The sequence below is a fragment of the Phaseolus vulgaris genome, chromosome 1, assembly GCF_000499845.2.
Source record: "Phaseolus vulgaris cultivar G19833 chromosome 1, P. vulgaris v2.0, whole genome shotgun sequence".
In the NCBI taxonomy this organism is placed as follows: Eukaryota; Viridiplantae; Streptophyta; class Magnoliopsida; order Fabales; family Fabaceae; genus Phaseolus; species Phaseolus vulgaris.
Genome location: NC_023759.2, coordinates 51,006,923 through 51,031,287, shown reverse-complemented (window position 1 = coordinate 51,031,287; position 24,365 = coordinate 51,006,923). Strand labels below are relative to the sequence as shown.

General features: G+C 30.3%; 3 protein-coding genes across 4 annotated transcripts; 1 reads left to right on the top strand and 2 right to left on the bottom strand.

Annotated features, from left to right (window-relative positions):
• The first annotated feature begins 7,005 nt into the window (after positions 1-7,005).
• On the top strand, positions 7,006-12,102 carry LOC137815266 (MADS-box transcription factor 1-like). Of its 2 annotated transcripts, none has more exons than XM_068618383.1 (8): positions 7,006-7,314; positions 9,184-9,268; positions 10,005-10,072; positions 10,431-10,530; positions 10,790-10,831; positions 10,931-10,972; positions 11,170-11,303; positions 11,804-12,102. In XM_068618383.1, the coding sequence occupies exons 1-8, from the start codon at positions 7,130-7,132 to the stop codon at positions 11,877-11,879; spliced, it is 732 nt and encodes a 243-aa protein (XP_068474484.1). In that variant the 5' UTR covers positions 7,006-7,129; the 3' UTR covers positions 11,880-12,102. The 2 variants fall into 2 exon arrangements, with proteins under 2 accessions (XP_068474484.1, XP_068474485.1); XM_068618384.1 differs by having other exon boundaries at positions 7,026-7,314; positions 9,184-9,262.
• A 5,426-nt stretch (positions 12,103-17,528) lies between these two features.
• Positions 17,529-18,088, bottom strand: LOC137815265 (uncharacterized). The gene has a single exon (XM_068618382.1). It carries the CDS (start codon positions 17,971-17,973, stop codon positions 17,764-17,766), a length of 210 nt encoding a protein of 69 aa, XP_068474483.1. The 5' UTR covers positions 17,974-18,088; the 3' UTR covers positions 17,529-17,763.
• Positions 18,089-19,579: 1,491 nt separating this feature from the next.
• LOC137816270 (uncharacterized) lies at positions 19,580-20,034 on the bottom strand. The gene has a single exon (XM_068619348.1). It carries the CDS (start codon positions 19,991-19,993, stop codon positions 19,784-19,786), a length of 210 nt encoding a protein of 69 aa, XP_068475449.1. The 5' UTR covers positions 19,994-20,034; the 3' UTR covers positions 19,580-19,783.
• Positions 20,035-24,365: the final 4,331 nt, after the last annotated feature.

Below are 24,365 nucleotides of genomic sequence, written 5' to 3'. Positions count from 1 at the left end.
ATAATATCATTACTGTGCATAGTGCTCACTTGCCAGAGTCAGACACTGCTGCCGTTGATCTTGGTCCCAAATCAACGGTTTAGATTATACATTATCGGATATTTTCACTTTCTTAAAAAAATTGGAGATCACACATCGATTATAGATGATGACATTTTATTATGTATAAGTGCAAACCTCAACCTCATGAGCTGGTTTTATGGGGTTGAATTATACTTAAAATCCACTTTTTAATATGGTATCAAAAATATCATTTTGAACTTATTCTAGCGAGTGTTTGTTGACTTTATCAGGCCACAAGACCACCTGTTAATCGGACCACCCATAATATGTTAAAAATGAGTCGGTTATGGAATTGAGTTAGCTTAAAGTCTCATTCGTAATAATATATATATATATATATATATATATATATAAATTAGTGGAAATATGATTTTATAGTTTATGATAAAGTTAGTTGGATGGTACAAGGTATTAAATTCCATTGCAATATTTGGATGGAATCACATCCTCAACTCAACCTACTATATTCTTCACACACTACACAACACAAACTTCAATTTTATTTAGTTATAACATCATTTATCCAATAATAGATTCGGGATTTTGCAAGGATATATGGAAAACAAAAGCACCATCAAATATTATTTTGATGAAAGTGACTTAAAATAAATAAATAAATATTATATTGTTGCATAGAGATATATTGATTAGATAAGTTGGTGCGAAGACAATAATTCTTTATTATATTCTAAATGACGTATCATTTTTCCACTATTTTTGTTGGGCAAATATTCCATGAACAAAAAGAATTTTATTTTGTTAATGGGAAATGCACCACTGCTGCTAATATACCTCATATCACCATAGATTCCTTTCTGCACGTTCCAATTTATATATAATATATCACACAACACTCTCTACATTAAAAATATACACTTCAAATCTTAATAAATTAATATTTTATTCATTTTTATTTTATTTTTTAATTTAAAAATATTATTATAAACAGTATAAAAATTGTATGTTATTTACTCACAACTTTTCTCTACTTTTTTTAAACATTATGCTTAGCTTGTTAGTGTTTTATGTAATAATAACACTTTTAAAATTATTTTGTTTATTTTCACATATCAATTTGATCGTTTATTATATTTTAAAAAAAAGTAATGATATATGTTAATCATCATAACAAATTACAATTCAAAATTCAAAAGGGAAATAATGATATGTTTTTAATGACTTTCTTGTTTGATCTCACTCTCCACAATGGTTAGTGTAATGCTCCCACTGTCACACTACCATCACACCACAAATGAGTTTGCAAGTTAAATAATAAAACAAGCTTCATATGGATTTGCAAAGAAAGGAGAAGCTTTACGAAATCAAAGCCATATCGATATGAAAAGGATAAATTTTTTATTTTCAAGAAGTAATTAATAGAATAATATAATTAAAAGTAATTAATTTAAGTTTAGGGTTTAAGATTTAGGATTTAAAGTTATAGTTATTGTACTACCTAAAATTGACAGACCGAATGACCGACAAAACAAGCAATCACATAGTTTTTCGATCATGGTCACGAAACAAATCCCTTATTGATTAATTAGGTTGATTTAAATTAGAAGTTACAAAACATCATTAAAAATCTATTAGACTTGGACCAGTGTGATTAAGAAAGAAGACTCCGTAGAAAGATATAAATAAAGAAAAACCCTTATAATAAAAGATAATAATTATTAAATTATAAATAAATAATCAAAATATTTCATCAAACTTAAACATCTTTTGAATGTACCCAGACTCTCATATTTATCAAAAAAACATTTGAAGTGGAAGAAAAGAGAAAACAAACTTTAACATATTGAATCTCATTAATTATAATAACAGTTATCAAAATTAAGGTAAAAATATTGTAGTAAGTTATTTATAAATGAAGTGATACGATAAATAAAGGAATGAAATGTGTGTGTGTTTGATGCATAGGTGGAAAGAAAGGATGGTTAGATGAATGATTATGAGATGCATAGGTGTTTGACATGCATCACTGTCTGACATTGATTAAAAATTGATTTAGAATTTATGAAGAGTGTAGCATGCAGCTATAACCTACCACCCTACACTCTGCCACACAGGTTAAGGCCCAATCAGATTTGACATCTTTAAAAGGTAATGCCATTTTTGGAATGAGATGTTCCTCTTATTATTGTTGATGTTGATGTTGTTCACCTTATAATGGCAAAGCATCTCACATCTCTATGCATCTATCTATGCCCATGCTGCACCATTCAACCTTCAACATAATTTCAACTCCCTCATTTTCCTCTCTCCTCACTTATGCACTTTTTATGTCAAACAAAATGAATTTTGTTACTACTTCACCACATTGTATAAATAAAATAGATTCATTATTTCTAAATGAATATAGATTGTGAAATGAAAAAGGTGGTGTGAAATGGTTTTTAGATTCTCAACAACTATGATGAATTAATACAATTTATATAAGTCTCTTCTTTGCTATGAAACATGTGGGAGTTATGGAAAGTTATTTGTAATTTAGTTAATAATTAAAATTGAAGTGTGGTGTAGAGTAATTAAGAGTGGATAAAAAGGTTTTAGTGTGGAATAAAACATAGCTTATTATAATTAATGGAAAAATGTAGAAACTAAAAGGAAGATATAGGAGTAGCATGATGAGTTGAAGAAATTGATAGAAATTGAGTTTGAGATAATTAAGTGTTGTTTGGGGCATGCAGAATGGGAGTGCAGAGTGGTGGGTCCCCATAATGTTTGTATCTTGAATTTGGCATGAGACTTGAGATTGTTCACTTCATTGTTCCTCATCTCAACACATTCATATTCATGTACATTAGCCTTCATTATGCCTGCCCCATATGCACTTCATCTCCTTTAGGACACACCACCTACTCATCATGCAACAAAAAAACACTCAAATACCACCCCCCCTAATAATTAAGGACTCCAAATTTTAGGCTAATATTCCAAAGGGGTTTCTAATATTCTATCCAAAGGGGTATGTGTAATATTCTTCCCTAAGGGATCAAACAAATTCTACTAGTTACTACCACCATGCCTCCTACTAGCCTAATTGCAAATTTACTGTTAGATAAAAAAATAAATAGGTAAATAGGATCATTTCAGGATAATTCAACTCTTATACAGATTCCAATAAATAAATGTCACGTCCGATAAAACCAAACCCATAAAATACCTAACATCTAACAACTAATTTCAAAACATCACGAGAAATCACTTAAACCGAAAAAACCAAAACAAACAAAAGGAAATCATCGAAGCTTAAACCCAGAGATTCATCTCAAAAACAATAACACACAAAATTAACAATCAAACTACAGTCATACACTCAAACCGAGAAACTCCTAAACCTAAAGCAATTGCAAATTTCATGTACACTGCTGATGAATAGAAAAGAACCCAAAAGCAAAAATGGCTAAAGTTTTGTTACTTGAACTTGAAAGAGTTATTATTGTAATTGCCTTATGTATAGAAACACCACACAGGCCCTGATAAGCTTCTGACAAACGACTAATTTGGCATGTCATGAACTATTTGAACCATGGATCATTCTGCTTTTCCAAACTTTTCCACAAAACAAGCTGTCAAGAACTCTAATCCTAGAACCGCATGTTTTGACTGCAAGGGTAACATGGTGTCTGCTTGATACCTCATCTCAAACACAACACCATAACCCTTTTAAGACTTCTTCTAATTCACTCAAATCTGCCACCCAAACTAAATGCATGTCTCTTCAAAGATAAGGAATGCTGGAATTTAAGGTTCTACCAATTAACGAACTATGTAACATACACACGGATACGAAAACTGATACGACACATACATGATCATAGAAATACGTATAATTTCTAAAATGTAGGACACGGAGACACGAATCCATATATTATACCATGTTCCAGTTTATGGTTTAGGGTTTCAGTTTTTATGTACACAAATATGTTTTAATTTTTTTTAACAGTAGACAAATATTTTTCATGACTGGTTTAAAAGGATTTGTTTTTTATTTTTATAATTATAATAAAATTTTATACAATAAATTTAAGTTTATAGAAAATTAATATATTTATAATTTTTTAGATTTCGTACTAGAATTATCACAAATCCAATAAAGATTTCACCGATATATATCCTACTAGTGTCTTATAAGTGTTGGTATCTGATACGGACGTACCATTTAATAAGCGTGTTCGAACTTCATAGATTAACAATACAGAAAGTTAAGATTAACAATACAGAAAGTTAAGATGGTGATTGACACCTTCTCTCTTGGTTTCAGAAATCATAGATAATCATTTACTACGAAATTCTTGGATAAAAGTTCTGGAAAAAGAAAATTGCGTAAGACAGCATTCTTATGTCAGTTTGAGATGATTCTAACACAGTGCCAAACTAGTTTTGTAATATGGTGAATCTGTTATTAAATTTTGAATTTGAAGTAGCCAAAGATGTCTATAAGAGAAGGGGTGAAGTGACATTTTCATTTGAAAGAAAGCATAGCTTAGGAGAACGCGCAAAGTTTAACACCACTTTCCCAATCAACTTTCTTTTTCTGTCTATACAAACAGATAGGACCATGGTTAATCATTAATCAATATTCTCTAACTCTAATATTTACCTAAACTAATCTAAAATTACTCCAAACACAATCTAAATTTACCAAACTAAATCACTGTCTCTGCTAAATAATTACACATAACTTCACCTCAAAATAATTTATTTTCATTTCCAAAAATATTATAAGTTGCAATTTCAATATATAATTTTCTTTTTTTCTTTCTCAAGATTTAGAGTATAGCTGATCAGTTATCCATCAAGACATGAAGAGTTCAAATAAAATGCATAAAATCTTACGTTAAAATTAAACATATTTCAAAGGTTTATAATCTCTTACGCAGTCTTGAAGAACTTTGACTGTTCCTAAACATACTTAACACGTAGTAATTAAAAAATTGCGATCTTTTACTAAGATTCTTTGTTTACTTATTGTCCTTTTGTAATAATACTTTTTTGTCGTTCATTTCTAACATCATCTAATACATAACTGAAGTAAGAAAATGGTTTTTTTTTCTGTAAATTAAATAATAGAAGTTATTTGCTATGTAGCACAAATACAGATACGGACATTGACACAACACGGATACAGACACGGAGATACATATAATCTCTAAAATGTAGGACACGGGAACACGGATCTATATATTATATAATTTTGAACTATATAAATTGAAAATAAATATTTATGTGTAAAAGTGTGTTTCATATTCTTTTGGGGGCAGGAAGATATTTTTCATGACTGGTTCAAAAGAATTTGTTCCTTATTTTTTATAATCATAATAAAAATTTATACAATAAATTTGAGTTTTTAAAAAATTATTGTATATATACCTTTTAAAATTGTATTAAAATCGTGCTAGAATTTTAAAAAATCCAACAAATATTTTTTGAATTGAACACTTCACCGATAAATATCCTACGAATGTCGACATCTAAACCCTAAAACTCTAAACCCTAAACCGATACATGTGTCTGACACAGATACACCTATTTAAAAGAAGTGTCCGAGTTTAAAGTTTATTTGTAAGTAAAAAGTTGAATGGAGAAAAGCGTAGATCTAGAAAAGAATAGGGGTAGTTAGGTAAATTTATGATGTAACATAGGAACTACCTTACGACTACGAGGGTTGAGGTTCTTTAAGGTTAGTTCACATGATTGCCTGAGCAGGAAAAAGTCAGCAGAAAACGAAGCCCTTTCCCACTTCATCGTTCGACACGTGGCAGTGTTGTGATATGGAACACCCATCTTTCTCTTCCTTTCAATGGAATCATGATTACTCATCAGGGACCCTATTTAGGGTTTCTCCCATTTTTGCTTTGCCTCACTCTTTCACCACCGTCCGATCCAATCCCACTTTTCTGTGAACTGCCACAGCAGTTTCCACTTTACGTGTTCCACAAAACTGCATTTACTCTCTTACCATACTCACAATAAATCTCAATTTCAGCATTTTCTTTCTTTGGCTCGCTCCTTATCATCAATGAAACCACAGCCCACAGGGGATGAATGTAGCAAATTAAGCTCAACAGAAAAAGACAGCTAGAGAGAGAACAACACACCATTTTTACGCGCTTGTGATTTTTGTCAGGGTTAGTTTTGAGTAGTAGACCGAAAGGTATTGTGTTGTAACAAGTGTTGAGTATTTTTATATGGATCAAATTATTTCTAAAGTGATTTTTATGTTTAAGAGAAAAAGATAGAGGTAGACAGATAACAACAAACCATTTATATATAGTTGTGATTTTTTTTATCAGCAAAGAATAAATAAAATGATACATTTCAAGGGTGCCAAACCCTTATACAAAACTCCAAAAACAAGTTTCATAGTACCCTACCAATTAGGAATCCGACAAACATTGCACTACATATCAAAGATAAAATTTCAAACAAGATAAAGAAACCCAACAAATACAGTTACCTCACCCCACCAAAGAGGTCGCACCCTCAATCAAGGACATACATCCAACAACTAAACAAAGACTTTGGCAACAGGCTAAAGAACCATACCCAAGTATCAAACACAACAAACCAATACAAGACAAATAGATTGGATTGGATTATTCTAAAGTGATTCTTATTTTTAAGAGAAAAAGACCGATAAAGAGAGAACAACAAACCATTTATATATAGTTGTAGTTTTTTTATAGAGTTCGTTTTAAGTAATAGACTGGAAAGTGTTGTGTTGTAATCTCGTCTCATGTTTTTTTATATAGGTTGGATCATCCTAAAGTGATTATTATGTATATATTGTTTCTCGCAGATAAAAGAAAAACAAACCATTCTTATTTCGGAATAACCATGCATCTATTACCCTTCCCATTTCACTTGATAACGATGCTTTTGCTCGGAGAATACAATAATACACGTATCTCTCAGTATATATATATATACACCATAATCCACACACTCATATATATACATACATGAGATGGAGATTTTATATATTGTGAATTTGGTGAGTGGATGTTAATTTGAGGGTGAGAAAGAGAAGTTGAGAGAGTTATAGAGAGAGAGAGAGATGGGAAGAGGAAGAGTGGAGTTGAAGAGAATTGAGAACAAGATCAACAGGCAAGTGACCTTTGCAAAACGAAGGAACGGGCTTTTGAAGAAAGCTTATGAGCTTTCCGTTCTTTGTGATGCAGAGCTTGCTCTCATCATCTTCTCCACTAGAGGAAAGTTGTACGAGTTTTGCAGCACTTCAAGGTACTTCTATATCTATATCTATATATATTCATTCACCAAAAGGCTTAAGATAACTTAGAATTAATGGATACAAGAAACATAAGCAAACTACTAGAAAAAAACCCCTCTCTCTCTCTCTATTTGTCTATGTCTTGTTTGTGTTTGCGCATAAAACATGCTAGCACAGAAAAAGGAACTGCAGGACCTAGCTTTTCTTGTTCTATGCACCTTTCTCTTCTTTCGATTTTCTAGTGCTTTTAAACGAGTTTTGCTTCCGAGATTTCCATGCCGTCTTCCTTTGATTTTTGCTGTTTTCAGTGATTCAAGAACACCAGCTAGCCTTTGCCAACTTCTGAATTCTACTTTTTTGAAAACAGCATGAATATGAAAAAGTTTTTTTTCTTCTTTCACTGTTTCAAGCTTTTCCGTTTCTGTGAATGTCTCGGCGTTTTTAGCATCTTCACTGTTTCTGCGGCTGTGTTGATGTTAGATCTGCAACTGGAAACGCAAAGAGATATCACTGTTGTATTAACTCTTCTATCTCTGCGATTTTTCCTCTCTTCCTTCTCCTTTCTCTTTCTTACCCTCTTTCGGTTCTCAAAATTTATTTTTTTCCTTCATTTGGCCTAAGTTCTTCGTAGATCTGGTTCAAAATCTTTTGGTGAAAGCAATTTTGGATTTTGCTCAGACTTTTGTTCTATGCAATTAAGTGTTTGGAAAACAAGCACATAGTATTATTTCTATATTAACAAGTTTTATTACTGCTAATTTTGCCTTCTGTGTTTTAACAATCACTCCAAAAACCTAAATCATGTCTACTTTTTCATTTTCTTTTATCAAAGGCAAAGCACTCTCTACCTTGCATCTTTGGGCCTAGCTAGGGTTTATTTTACTTCTGCATTTAGTTCTTTGTTTCCTCAGCATCATTTCTTCCCACCTCATGTATCATTTAAAACTTCTTTTTTATTTACCTAAGCATTCTATTTATTTATTTACTCATCAAGCTTTATAATGGTAGTAATTCTCTGCCTCGATTTACTCATCACTTTGTTTCTTTGGTCAATAATTTGTCTAGCAGCAGGCTTAGGTTTGATGTTTTTTCAATTCAATTATCATGATGTAGACATGTTTATTACAGGTTTTGATTCACCTATGTTAAATAAGGATCAGAATGGTCTTTTCTCATAGGGCATCATCTCATTCTCCATTATAATAATAAGCATGAACTGATTGATATGACTTTCTATCAGTTATATCTGTTTCAATATGCCTAGCTAGTTAGACAAACCAAGATATTTTTTCTACAAATTTGCTTCTTCCAAAGCTGCTTACAGTTCTCTCTCTGCCTTTACCTCTCTCTTTCTGCACTCAAAGCAACAGTGATCATGTTCCAAGTCTACTTCTGGGGTTAAGAAGATGTCTAAAGATGAGCTGTAAATCTCATTTATTATCCAAGAGATATATACCTGATTTCTTTTTCTTGCCAAATTTAGTTTGTCACTAGCTCTTATCTAGAGATAATGAAAGGGTCTCATATTCACATCTTAAACTACTAACTATGGGTTCAGCTCACACATAGTGTATTCTGCTAACTACAGTATTATGCTTGAGAAAACATCTTTTTCTAGGAGGAATTGGGCTTGTAGCAAATTTGAAGTCAAAAAATGTTTCAGGAGAAGGCATAATTTTTCCTTACTACAATTTAAAACCACAATCTTTACTAAAGAAAGTACGTCAACTAATGAGTAACTTTTTCCTATGCATAAGTACTAATTAGTGTATCCACATATATAATTTTTCCTATGCATAAGTATTACTCTAATGGAATCATACATTTGGCACATATATGATTTTCTGAATGTTCAATCATTATTTGATGTGAACGTGCAGCATGCTGAAAACTTTAGAGAGGTACCAGAAATGTAACTATGGAGCGCCCGAGAACAATGCATCAACAAAGGAAGCCTTGGTATTGGTGATGATCCTATACACCCTATTTAATTTAGTATTTGAGTGTGCATATAACTTGTAATTGAATTATAAAATATTCTTGGTAATTCCAAATTGTTGTGGTTTTGCTTTATCCTGAAATAAGATAAAAAAAAAAGTACATTTTAATAATGTCTCAACCTCGTACAAAAGTAAAGTAAGAGTATCTTACTCGTAAGTTACAAACATAAAGTACACAAATTAAGATCTAGCTTCTTCATGTTGTATGCATATATAAACATGTATAACTAGCTAGGTACTAAAGAATTTCATTTGGAGGGAAAACAATTATGAGAAAAAACTGGATTTGATCTGAATTTCAGTTGTTTTCAGGAACACCACTTTAATAAATGCACAACTGGTACAGTTTTTCCACTTCTGCTAGTATTTTACAAGAATTTGTTTTGTTAATTTGCAAAACAAAACAAAACAAAAAAACTTTTTTAGGTGAGTAGTTCCACCGATATAATGACCACTTAGAACTTTGATGTATTTTTTGAATAATTTTCTGACCATGTGTGGAAGAATCGCTCCTTCATATTTTGATGATGGTTTTGTGCGTTCCAAACAGGTTAATTGGTTTCCTTTTCCTCCTTCTTCATTGAACTACTTAGGGCATAGTTACCCCCAAACCGATCTATAGATACATGAATCATTATGTATGACTTCGTATATCTTCCCTTAATTAGGTAACTGCTATGATTTTGCTTCCATTACTATAGGAGTTAAGCAGTCAACAAGAATATTTGAAGCTGAAGGCACGGTATGAAGCTCTACAACGTTTTCAAAGGTAAAACATGCTCTATTATATTACATGTTTCATCTGTGTTTAAGTTTTTCTTATTTAGATTGGTGTCTTGATCGATCTATGATTTGTTTAAACTCGATTTACCTTTGGTTTTAACTAGTTGGTTTCTGGTTTTGGGACTTCTTGTTTTTGTTTTAGAGTAATTTAGATGAATTTTGAGTAATTTGGTTAGTATTTTGTTAACTAACTATTCTTGATAAGTTATATAAGAGCTAATGAAGTAACATATATTTATTTAATATTTATTTATTCTTTATTATTGATAATAAAAAAATATATTACATGCTATAATATATATGTATAATACGAATTAAGTGAATAATATGTATTTGACTGACAGGAACCTTATGGGAGAAGATCTTGGCCCTCTAAGCAGCAATGAGCTTGAATCACTTGAAAGACAGCTAGATTCGTCGTTGAAGCAAATCAGATCAACAAGGGTACTAATTAAATTTTCCAACGTTGCCAATTTCAACTTTGAAAATGATTTTGAAAAAGGGTCGCATTAACAATCATTAACCACCTCCACATTTAATTCCATTTTAGACATTCCATGAAGAACACAAGAAAGTAGTTTTTCTTTCTCAAAAAGTGTTTGTTAGTGATGAAAAATCCATATGAATTTCATGATTAAAAGTATAAGTCAATGGTGTTTGTGGTATATATGTATTATTTTGGTAACTTGATGACATTATACAGACCCAATTCATGCTGGATCAGCTTTCTGATAGTCAACGCAAGGTATGAGAACAATTTTCAATTCCTTTGTGAATGTTTAGTTCTCATTCTTCCTCATGTTTCCCTTGCTAATTAACCAGTTCAATTATGTCACATGTGAAGGAACACCTGCTAGGTGAGGCAAACACAGCTCTCAGACAAAGGGTAACAAACATTTCAACACTCAAGCTTATAGTTCTAATCATGATGTACATGTGAAAAATAATAAAATCATACCAACAACCTAGGACTAAACACCAAAACAATATGAAGAATGGTGTGATTCAACAGTAAAATTTGAATGTAGAAAGGCCTCCTGAACTACACAGAAATTTTGAGTGTTGCTGTGCTGTTTTTGGCAGTTGGAAGAGTATCAAATAAATCAATTTCAACTGAATCCCAGTGGTGAAGATATGGGGTATGACCGTCATCCAGGTCAACACCAAGGCGATGCTCTCTTTCAACCATTGGAGTGTGAGCCAACATTACAAATGGGGTATCAATTTCCTCTTCATTAAATTCTGATGCATGGTAGACATAGTAGCAGACAAAAAGAACAAAGTAGTATATGAAGGATTAATTATGCAAGAGATTGTGGTGTGCATAGATTTTGGGATTTGATGTTGTTCTATCCAAGAGATAAGCCTCATAGTCTATAACATCAAGTTTAACTAGAAATAGTGATTTCTACCCTAACTATCTGTCTCTTTTCATTAACTCCATAGATCGGTCACCGAACCGTTTCATCCAATTATAACCTTACAATCCCTCAACCTCAAACATAAGTCAGTGAGACTTAAAAGGTCGAAAACGAACATGATCCCGATCCATGATCCCGATCCATGACCCAGAATTGGCCCATGACCTTACAAATGTAGACTATAGAAAGTACAAATAATGTTGTGACTCACTATTGCAATCATGCAGCATGTTGATAAAATGGTGAAGCTAGATATACACATAGTATATCTAATAATTGAATTTGTTTAACTGCAGATATCGACCTGATCCAGTATCAGTGATAACAGGAGGCCCGAGCATGAATAATTACATGGCAGGATGGTTACCATGAAAGAGTTTGAAGTGTGAAATGAAATTGATTTGAAAGGAAAATGGAAAATTGTGATAGTATATGTAATGGACTTATACTAGACTCTGCCTTGTAGGAACAATATAAGCAGTGATTTTGTGTGTGAGCTTTCATAAACACCACCTAACTACTTAGCTACCTCCTTGTTTGGATTACCCTTTCTTCCTGTTATTAATAAAACTATTGTTTGCACCCTTTCAATTTACATTCATTACCAATTCACCTCACTTTAGCTTCTGCATCACTCTTTAGTTTTCTCTTCCAGACCTAAATCGTATAAATTTTCATGATAGTAATTAAGTGGTTACAACAAAAATTAAGGTGAAATCGTATAAATTTAATGCAATGAAAACTTATTGTGGTTCTGTATTATAAATAAACACACTTTGCCTATGAACTATACAGCGAAAACAATTTTCTGATGTATGATAATAAACTTTTTTGTAAAAAGAAAAGAAAAGGGGTGAACTTATAAAAAAGGAGAATGAGAATGCGAATAACGTGGGCCTATTTGCGCATAGGATGTCAGGAGAATGGGCCTCCGCAACTTTATCCACAACCTTCCTCGTAAGGAAATTACTTCCTGCACCATATCATTGCACCAATCTCAGTATGAAAAGACTAAAATGCCCTTAAATAAAATAGGATACATGTGAAAATACATTTCGGACCCCTGGAATATGTTTAATCTATAATATAATATTAACTTCTGCATTACGCAATTCAAAACTATTTTTTTTAAAAAAAAAAACTTTAAAATTTTACAATTCATAAATAACTTTTTTAGAAAAAATAATAATAATTTCCAAACTCTACACTCCATATGTATTTCTCAATGACGTCTACCATTATGTGCTTGTATTTTTTATAGGGATCCACGATTATGTGGTCATGTTGTTTTCCAATAATTGCACATGTTTTTTGTTAGAATATAACCATATTGCTTATAAAAAAACCCTTGGTAACCTTTCATATCTTGAGGTGATTATGCCCTTTGTGATAGGGTATTTTGATCTTTCACATATTCTTATAGGGGTGCAAGTGGAAGATATGAGGTGAAGAAAGAAACAGTCTTTATTAAATTATAAGAAAATTCGTTTATAAACTATAAATTTATAAGTTTATTCAAAAATATACATTTCGAATTTAAAATGCATAAACAAGTTTTATATTATCAACTAATCAGAAATAATGATTAGTATGTTTTTAAAAATGATTATATTAAAATAAAAAAATAATAATTAAGTATGAAAATACACATACATTATCCACAATAATTATAATTATTGTGGTAGATGAATGATTATTTAATAGAAAAATTGAATGGTGATGGCGACACTAACACTCGTATCACCGCCTTAACACGCCAAACGCTTGGACCCAACTCCAATCATTTTTTTTTCTCAGAAAATATAATTAAAATTCGAACAAGATAAGCCCCTGCGTCAGGAAATCTTATCTGCATTAGAATAATACTTTTTTTATTTATATAAATGAAAATATGTTTTTCTATTTAATTTTTCATTCTTCTAATATTATTGATTTTTAAATTATATATATTTTTAATTAATTTCAACTACCACAAGCATTTCTATGTTTGTAAACTATTTTTGATAATTCTAATTTAAGTGAGAAACATGAGATAAGTCATATTGGACCTATAAACTATCTTTTGGGGTGATATGACTTTTCACTCAAAGACACCAACATGCAGCTTTAAATTTAAAAATATTTTTAATTGAAACTACAAGCAATAAGTAATAGATAAAAAAAAACTAATGTTTATAGTTTTTGATTGAATAATATTCTATTTATAGGAATTAGATTTCCGGGAATGTTATTTATAAGAATTTTATTCCGATAAAGATATTTAGTTGGTGGATGATAATTTAAAAAACATATTTCATTAATTATTTCTATTCTTTCCTTTATGAAACAGAGACATGAGTGTGTTGTAGTTGGATATGGATATGGATATGGTTGAAGTTGCAGGTTTTTGATTAAGAACAAACAAACAGAGATTGTGACTTTTCAATCCTCCTTGGCATTCCCACCCAATTCACCCTTTTTCCCTTTTTTATGTTTCTCATAATCCACCTCAACCCAACCAATCCAAACCCTTTTTCTCTTTTCTCTTCTTTCAAGGTTCATCATCATCATCACATCAACACCCAAAACCATTTCTCTCACCCTTTCTTCAACCCAAACCTCATTCATCAACATAATCTTCATCTCAGAATCACAAAGTTGACTCCTTTCTACCAATTTCTCTTAACCCTTTGCATATATTACTATTCTGTTTCTGGGTTTTCAGGGACAACAACAACATAAAATCAAACAAAAAAAACATAAACTCAATCAAAAAACAGGACACGATCATGAGAGGAAGAAGAGGAGGGTACCAAGACCAACAATATCGCACCTTATGCGACCTTTCCGCTCTCGTTCTCGACCTCATCCGATCGCCTCCCACGCCGTTGCCCTTCTCCGACAACGTTCCGGCGGCGCCGTCTCAACGCTCGGCGCCGCCTCAGATAACGCCGGCGGGGTTCGCGTCGCTGCTGCTGGGAGTCTCGCTGGCTCTGATGCTCTGTGGATCGGTGACGTTCTTCATCGGATTCGTGTTGATGCCGTGGGTTCTGGGATTGGTGATGCTCTTCTACGTCGCCGGAATCCTCTCCAGCCTCTCCGTCTTCGGCCGCTCCATTCTCTGCTACGCCACCGCGCCACCCTCGCCGCGGAAGGACATTCCCGGTAAGATCACGAAAACTAAATGATAAATTTTAATTTTGTTTCCGATGAATGAATATTAGCATGTCATGTCAGAGATTTTATCCTTCAATCCATCTTCTATTTCCTTTGGTTTTATTGTGTTTTTGCTAATAATTTTCAGATTTTTTCATTGGAAAATGAAAAACAGAGTTAAATTCTTAATATTTATGTTGTTTGTGGATAAAAATTAGGATGCTTTGTTTAAGTTGTTCTTCGGTTAGGTTTGTAGTTTTCCTTAAGATTTCACTAACTTTCAATAGTACACTTTAAAGTAAACATTCATTTCAGTTTGATCCTTTTTAGAATTTGTGAGTTTTTTTTTTTTTCTTTATTGGGATGGATATGTGGGGAATTTATTTTTATTTTTTTCTCTTTATGGTCTGAAACTTTCTGGGAAAACAGCTAACAGGATGCAAAGTGATGTGTTTTGGAGAAAGCTGAACAACAAAGTTATTTTTTTAACCTGTTTTCGATTGGTTCTAAGAACGAATCTCTGAGGTTTGGATTTTGGTTGGTTAGTTAGTTTGTCCACTGATGGAGCTGGAAGTTAGGTTGGGGGTTAAAATGGGATAAAATTTATTTTTGCATGATTAGTTTTAAATTATGAAATAAAATTAATGTTTGTTTGATCATGTTTCATGATCATGTTTTCATTAGGTCCTCACCATATCAATTGTAGTATTCTCAATAACTTCAATGTTTTCAATTGTAATTATTACGAAAAAGAAGATTATGCAAAATTAGTTTTAATACACACACTTCCCACTTCTTTTATATTCAGTTGTCGGCTTCTTCTTTTTTTTGCAAAAGACATTATTGACATCTCTTTATTTGCAAATACACTATGATTCTTTGCAAAAGAAGACACTGTGATGCTCAAGTAATTCGAGTTATTGGTGTATGATGCTTTGTCTGACGTACCTAATTTACTTAATTTTTGAAACTTATGTCTATTTATATGATTATTATGAGTCATTTACTATTGGACTGGATTAAGTATCTAGGTTATAATTAAGAATGTATTACCTAGTTCTCGATCATTGATAATCTTCCGTTTGGATATAATGGTTTTGATCGTGTCGGATATAATGATGTTTGGATATAATGATTTTGATCGTGTCGGTTGGTCTAACAGAGTACCGGACCTCCAAATTTCATACGGACCCAATCGTAATTTCGTACGGACCCAATCGTATAGTTTTCATCCATGTATGATAGTAGTAGTTTTGAATATGGTGTTTATTAATTTGGTTAATTTGCATGATGAGGCTAATGACATAAGTAATTAAATTTTGTGTTGTTGGATACAGCATGGTAGGTGAATGAAGTGAGAAATGAAGAAGGAAAAAGGAGTAGAAGCTAAATCTCCTTTGAGTAGATGCATGGATATGGCTTCTTCTGTGTGTGCATAAAAAACAGCTTTGTAAAATTGTGTAATTACTGTTACCTTCTTTTATTTTGGCACGTTGCTTGCTAATTTCTCAAGCATAGGCTCTTCAATTACCCAATCTTCAGTTATAGAATATAAAGAGAAGGCAAATATTATTTCACTCCGGGTTGCACTCGATCAACAATCTTTTTTTTATGAACTAATTTAAAGGTAGGATTAACTTTTTAAAAATTTAAGGTAACAACAAAATCTTAAGAAAAAACATGAAAAGGAAAATCAATTTTTGTACATTTGTCAATCACCCTTCCTTTAACATTGATAGGAAGTATAAAATGATATTATTTTAAGATACTTATTAAAAAAGTTAATATTTTCTATTAAATCACAGTATTTTAAAATGTTTTTAAAAAGTGTAATAACTGATATTTTTAGATTACTAAATTGTGATAACTCATTCAACCTTAATTTGAGGTGGAATAAGTTTTTAAATAAAACAAATAAATCCGATATAGCCCAACAAAAAATAAATTTAACTTGGCTATCTCAAATTTCTTGTAACCCTTATTTCTTACGATAACTCTCCTCATATAACAGAAAAACACTATAAAACCAATATTTTTGAAGCTCGAATGGATTTAAAGTATTTTACGTGATTATACATTTAAAATTTAAGTTATTAACTAGTTTACTTCATGTGTTTATTGTAAACTACACTTGATCATCTAAAATCAAATTTATTTATCTATGAAACGAGTTCCTAATAGGAGTGAAAATAAATTTGTTATATGATAGATTTTAAATAAATCATAACTATTGGATAGCTGCATACGGTTCCATTTTCAGGTTAGGTTTGTTTTAGTCTCATATAATAAAGTCTATAACGTTTAATAGTGTTTTTGTTTTCGAAGGATTGAAACCAAGAGAACAACTCTACTATTATTTTCTTTTTTCGAAGAGTCTTCTTGCTCTCTCTTTACTCTTTCGTTTTTTGTGTCCATAAACTTCAAGTTCGGATGATACCTGTAAAAGGCACTCCAAAGTTCAAGTGAGATTTTGGTATTCAGTCCTATCAGTATTAAATGAATGATGACATACTTATTATCGAAATTTATATATATTATCATGAGTCATTTGTTATTTGGTCGGATTAAGATTTTGAATCATGATTAAAAGTGTATTACCTAATATTTGACCATTAGTTAGTCTTATTAACATTTTGTTTAGACATAATGAATTTAGTCATGTCAATCGGTTCTAACGAGGTATTGAGTTCATTTCAATAGTTATAAATTTGTAAAAAAAAAAAAAAAAGTTTACAAAGAGAAAGAGAAGGAAAAGGAAATTCTTGCGGTAATGGTATCAGGTATTAAAACAACTAAGACCGTTATTATCGACTCTTATAAAACAACACCATATGTTTGTTCCTTTTCTTCTCTGCTTTCAGCAACACCCAAATGAATATTAGAATATGCAAACAGAAAATGGTCTTTGATTGAAGAAAGCGACCATCATAGCATAAAACATCAACCAATATATATGATACGATACAATATCAGTCTGTGCAGGTGATTCCATTCTATGATTCTACAATCTGAATCTCAAAGACTAGTTAACAGAAGAAGAGATCATTTTCCATGAGAAGATGAGAAATGGGAAAACACACTCAAAGGAATAACAATTAACACCAAAGATGATTTGATTAGCCTAGCCAGTGTTGATATGAACACCAATAGCAATAAGAAATATGGTAATAAGACCAAAGAAGATGATTGTGTGGACCAAGATAGACACTCCACTCGTCTGCATCTTCCCAAACTCCACCACTCTGTTCTTCCCTGGCAACTGAAACAGAAGACCAGGACTTAGCAACACAAACAACACCACTGCTATCACCACAGGACCCCAATCAGCCATTTTTATCAATATCCCTGAGTTTTTTGCTTCAACCTTAATTTACTACACAGAAAAATGTATATAACACAATAGAAGCTTGCTTGCTAGTTAGCTATGTAACTAGCTAAGCCTCCTACACACAATTATATATATAGACTAGTATTGCTGAACCCAAGCCTGAAATTAAAAAGTAAATTGTGGTAGCACCAATAGAGTCTCAATTACTCAATCGAGATTCAGTCCTTTCTGATTCAAGAATAAAATTGTGACTGAACACCGATCTCCAAAACAAACAATACCTATGATGCGATAATTGATCTTAACAATAGCTCACATCACTCAGGAGTCAAGACACACTCCTTTTCCTCTAACCTACCGAGTCAATAGCTCACATCACTCAGGAGTCAAGACACATTCCTTTTCCTCTAACCTACCGAGTCACTTTTTAAGGACAAAACATGACAGAAAACCAGATTTTCAAAATGGACAATATCTCAAATACGATGATTTATCAGATCAAAGATGAATGATAATGAAGGAAGGAATAGATTAAAGAGAGACAGGTAGCAGCATGAGGTAAATAGAAAAATAGTTAGTTTTAGTTTGGGTGCATGTCACGGTCAGTGATGAATGTTAGAGCAAGTAAGCATTGCATTACGTGGCGGCATATGCGAAATATAATGGGATTTTCCAGCCAGATAAGACGGAATCAATTATTGTTTGTGGCTGAAGTTCAAAAGTACCACATCGATTGGTGTTGAGTGGGTAGACACGTTACCCTTCTATTTTTTGTATTACAAAGCAAAATTTGAGACTTTCGGGGTTTGGATACTTCAGGTTAAGAAATAAAAAATAAAGTGGATTTGGTAAAATATATTTTATTATTTAAAAAATTATATTTCATGTCAGAGACGTTTTCATTTCATACACGTAAGCGTCTTCCTCCCACTTTTATAACAAGACACATTTATTTTGTATTCTTTGGTTATAATTTTCAAATTTGTCTTGAAATAGGAAATGAAAACAATCATACTTTATTTTTATGTTGTTTTTTTAATTAACCTTAATATGTGCTGTTTAAGTTGTTCCCTAATTAGATAATAAAATGGATTTGGTTGAAAAAAATGGATAGACTTTTTAATAGTCTACTCTCCACATAGTAATTTAGAACAAATGTTTATTTTACTTAGACTATTTGTAATATATAATATATAGTTTATAATATATAGTTTCATATACAATTTATCAAGTCTGAGAAATTGTGTTAGATATCTAACGTCAACTAAACATTGAGATAATTCATAATTTATAAAGTTAAATTAAAATTAAAGTTCACTTTTTAATAAATGTAATTTTTTTTAAAGTTTTAAAATTTTCGTAAACATATTGTGGAAAAATTTACAAGTTCAAACTGTGGATTTAAATATGCCAAAATAAAACAATCGTGCAGAAAAATCTGTAATTCATGATTTTCCAGTATTATTGTGCAAGAATAATTGCATCCATTCTTAGATAATATTAAACGAAACAGATCCATATCAACACTCTTCAACTAAAATTTTATCTCAACAAAATGTGTAATAAGAAATTAACTAGAAATTAATATTATATGTATCAGAGATCAGAGTGAATACCGTTTTTGAAATTTAATAGAAAAATGATGCTTTGATAAACTCTTTTTAAGAGTTGTATACAATTTTGACATGATAGAATTTAATATTGCTTGAAAACGTAACCAAACATGAAACTACAACGTTGTAGAAATCAAGGTTTGAACTCTGCAAAAAGACACGTAAATGAAAGAGAAATAGAAGAACTTGAATCCATGGAACTAGCCGATGTAAAAGTGAACCTTAACAGCGAACAAGAAGAGGCACATAAGACCAAAGTAGAGAAGTGAATGAACAAGAATGGAAGAAGCACTGGTCTGAAAATTTCCAAACTCCACGCATCTAGAACGACCAGGTAGTTGAAAAAGCAACCCTGGCATTAGCAGAACGTATAGCACCACAGACACAACCACTGCTCCACAATCCAACATTCTTCTTCCACCTTCAACAACACCTTCTGATGTTTATATGTTCAGAGAATGAATTGGTGATGAAACAAAACATGTTTGTATATATATATATATATATATATATATGTGTGTTAGGACTTGGGAAGATGCATGTTTTCTTTGGTTTGAGTGCCACTGTGCATGCACGTGATGGTTGTGAATGAGATTTGGATTAAGGATAACTTGCTTCTCATGATAATTCTAACTATCTGCTTCATCTTTCACAGGTTATTATTTCATGCTCAAGCAAGGAATTACACTAATATTCAATCACACACACTTGTTGTAGAGTGATCTATGCAACATTCTATAATATTATGTATTAAAAAATAAAATTTAATTTTAATTTAATCTCATACAAATTATTTATGATTGAAGTTTGCATCTACTTATATAGGTCAAGAGTAGAATGATTTCTCCAACATTTTATAATATTATGTATTAAGAAATGGACTTTAAACCTAACTCAACCTCATAAAATTGGCTTATGAGGAGAGGTTTGCACTCACTTATATAAGCCAAAAGTAAAATAATTCCTACAACATTGTATAATATTGTGTATTAAGAGGTGAATTTTAAACCTAACCCAACCTCATAAAACTTACGACTTAAGATAAGGTTTGCACTTACTTATATAAATTGAGAGCGACAACTCGTACATGTAACAATATATTATAAGTAATACGATAACAGTCTGATAAGATGTGGTCTAACAAGACCAATAAAACTCGCTAGATGGACTTGAAATAGTCTTGATACTATATTAAAAAGTGAATTTAAATTTAACTCAATCTTATAAGATAAAATTACATCCACTTTTTTTTTATCAGCAAATTACATCCACTTATTTATATATATATATATAATATGAAAGATTATAATCTTTTAATGTGTGATCTCCAACATAATTTTGAGATTGCATAGCTTTGTTTTGGTTCACATTTCAGAAATCTTCTTAAAATAAACTCCAATCAGGAATTTTTTAATTATGCTGCAAAAGATGGCAGGGAATTTCTCGCAAATCTCAAAGTTTATAACTGGATTGTTCGTGAAGTTTTTTCTCTCCTGATTTTGAGAAACAGATTTCCTATAAACTTTTCCTGGAAAATCCATAGTAAGATTTCACAAGAGTTTGAAACGATCGTAAATATTGAAATAACTTTTAAGATGTGATTACTTTCGGTAATTAAAAAATTAAATAAATCAATGAATTAAAACTGTAGAAATCTATTTATATATTACAAACTAGAATACACAAATTGAAAAGGTAAGATATATTAACAATTAATATGTATCTACGCAGAACAAAATAGTTAGGTACAATGTTAGACTGAGTTAATCAAATTAGGAGGTTAGTAAATGTTGGGATAATAGACTCTAATCTCTAGTCGACGTAGGATCTCCAACACACCCCTCACGCTGAGACAGCCAATTCAACACAAACACTCACTGGGATAGGCTCGAAATGACTCTGATACCATATTACGAAGTGGACTTTAAGCCTAACTCAATCCCATAAAATCGGCTCATAAGATTGAGGTTTGCACTTACTTAAATATAATAAAAGGCTCTCATCTTTAGTCGATGTGAGATCTCCAACATCTTTTGCTAAAATCCAAAAACTTTTTTCTTATTTTGAATGTGAAAATCCTAAAGACAAGACAATTTGAAATTTTAGAAAAAAATGAAATATGAAGGTTACAATTGATGGATTTGGTGGAGGAAGAATTAACACTTCAAAATCCAAAAATAATGACAAGACAATATGAAATTTTTAGAAAAAATGACATATGAAGGTCACAATTGATTTATTTGGTGGAGGAAGAATTAACACTAATTTTTTTCTTCAACAACCCCATATAATCCACTTTTTCCAAAAAATAAAAATTGCTCTTTCTATCTACCTTCCATGATTTCTTTTTGTATGACAATTATTTCCTACACCCAATTAAATTTGAACTTAAATTGTGAAATGATAAAAAAATCTTTTAATTAAAAGGTAGCTAAAACTACATTCCATAATCCTCTCTCTGAATTTGGATTTTTAAAACACCTTTTTGAATTATGAAATCCTTTATCTGAAATTTGTTTTCAATTTTTTTTAAATATTTGTCCACAACGTATGTTTTGTATTTTGAAATTGTTTTTTTAAAATGAGATTTTGATATTTTGAATTGTATTATGAAATTTCACTTACGTAACACAATAATAATATATTCTATTTTTTTATAAATTATATTTTTTTATTTTATTTCTGAAATGGAGGACATTTTTTAAAATAAAAAATGTATAGGGTGCAAGTTAAAAAGAGTTGGATATAGGAAGAATTTGGCCTTCTATAACTTCTATGTTTTATAAGATACATGAACTTTAAAAATATTCTTTCATATTATTTCACTCGAAAGATTCCAAATTATCCACACAAAAATTACCATTAAAAAATTAAACATTTACACTACAAGAAAATCATAAAATAAAAAATAATTTTTAAATACCAAAATAATTAGTTATAATAATAACTAAATTAGAGAACATTTTAAAAACTAAAAAAAAATTGATTTTTAAATTAGTTTCTTTAAATAGTTTTTAAATTATTAAAAACTAAATAATTAGTAGTTAAAACCTTAGTTATTAATTAAAAACTATTTAACAATAATAAAAATTAATTTATAAACTATTTTTTTTTAATTTTTGAAATGATCTCTAATTTAATTACTATTGTAACTAATTATGTTGGTGTCTATAAATTGATTTTTATTTGATTTTTTTTTTAAATACTGTATATAATCAAAAATTATACTTTTTAATATTATTTAATGTATGCAATATAAAACCCATTTCAGAGCACAATATTCAAACTTTTAACTTTTTGGATCGTGCAATTTAAAACATAACACCCAAATTTTAATTTATGGATCACTTAATTAACAACTTTCTTGATGAAATTGCATATAGAGATACTTTTTTATATTTCTCACTTTCAGTGTAGAAAAAAAAAATCTAGAATAAAAAAAAAGATTATGAAGAAAATGGTAACAGAGGTGTTGAAAGAGATATGAATATTAACCAAAGTAGCACTCCTAATGGAAAACACGAATTAATTAATTAAATTTCACTTAGTAATTAACTCAATTTTGATATTTTTGAAGAATATAAATAATTTTTAATTATAGTTTCATACATTTTTAATCTTAATTATAATTTAAAAAATAATTATTTAAAATTTAATTATTTAAAAATTATTGAATACACCACCGACAAATAAAGCACAGAGAATAGCAGTGGAATTTAATGCGAGTGTCCAATAATTATAACTCTTCTTTGTCTTTTCTCAGTCCTTCCATTCAAAATGATTAATCATCATTTGGTAGTACTACTACTACCTTTTTCTAACGTGCTACTTTTTTATTTATTTATTAATTTATTCATTTATAACTTAACTATAATACATAAATTTATTTTTGTAAAGTATTTTATATACTTAAAAAAGCAAAGTACATAATTCAAAAATAAAGTACGGATTTTGCCAAAGGAAATAGATAAGATTTGTTTATAATAAATGCAAAAAGTTTGGTAAAAATAAAGCAGTGGATAATAATTATTGTTGGATATATGCATAAAAAAGAATTGGAGTAAAAGAAGGAGAAAAACCAAATTGTCATGGAAATTTCAGACCTCTTTCTGTGGGAAATGGCTGTTTGTTAGAGATATTCAACAAAGACGGTTTGAAAAACAATATAATTCCAAATATGAAATAGAAAAAAAAAAACTTTATTGAGCAATCTTACATTTTTAATGTGTTTATTATGTGAAAAGTGTGAGATATTTCAGCAGAAAAATTCAACATCTACAAAATGGGTAATTAACTCCAATAATAGTAATCAATACAGAAGATTTCTAATATAATTATAAGGTCAATTTAGTTAAGTTTTTACAAACTATTACCAATTTATAAAAGATAAATTGTAATTATTATTAATTTCCAAAACTTTATTTTCATCTTTCATTAATATAAAATATAAATATGAATTAAGAGCAAAGTTTCTAAAAAAATCTCTTAATATTTTCAACCAAGTTGTTGTTATGTTTTTTTCTATCGATTTTAGGATTTAGGGTTTAGCTGAGTCAACATTTTTTTTTATTAGTCTTTTTTACAGCTAATTCATTATAACTCTATATATCACGCATATTCAGCTAATTATCATAGTTAACGTTCTTATTTTATTTGGAAATAAATAATATTTTTTCATTAATTTTCTCAGATTGACATTTCTCTACATTAACAAAATCAATCCATGACCTCACAATAATATTTATAAAATATTTAAAATAATAATAATATTTTGTTTTAATA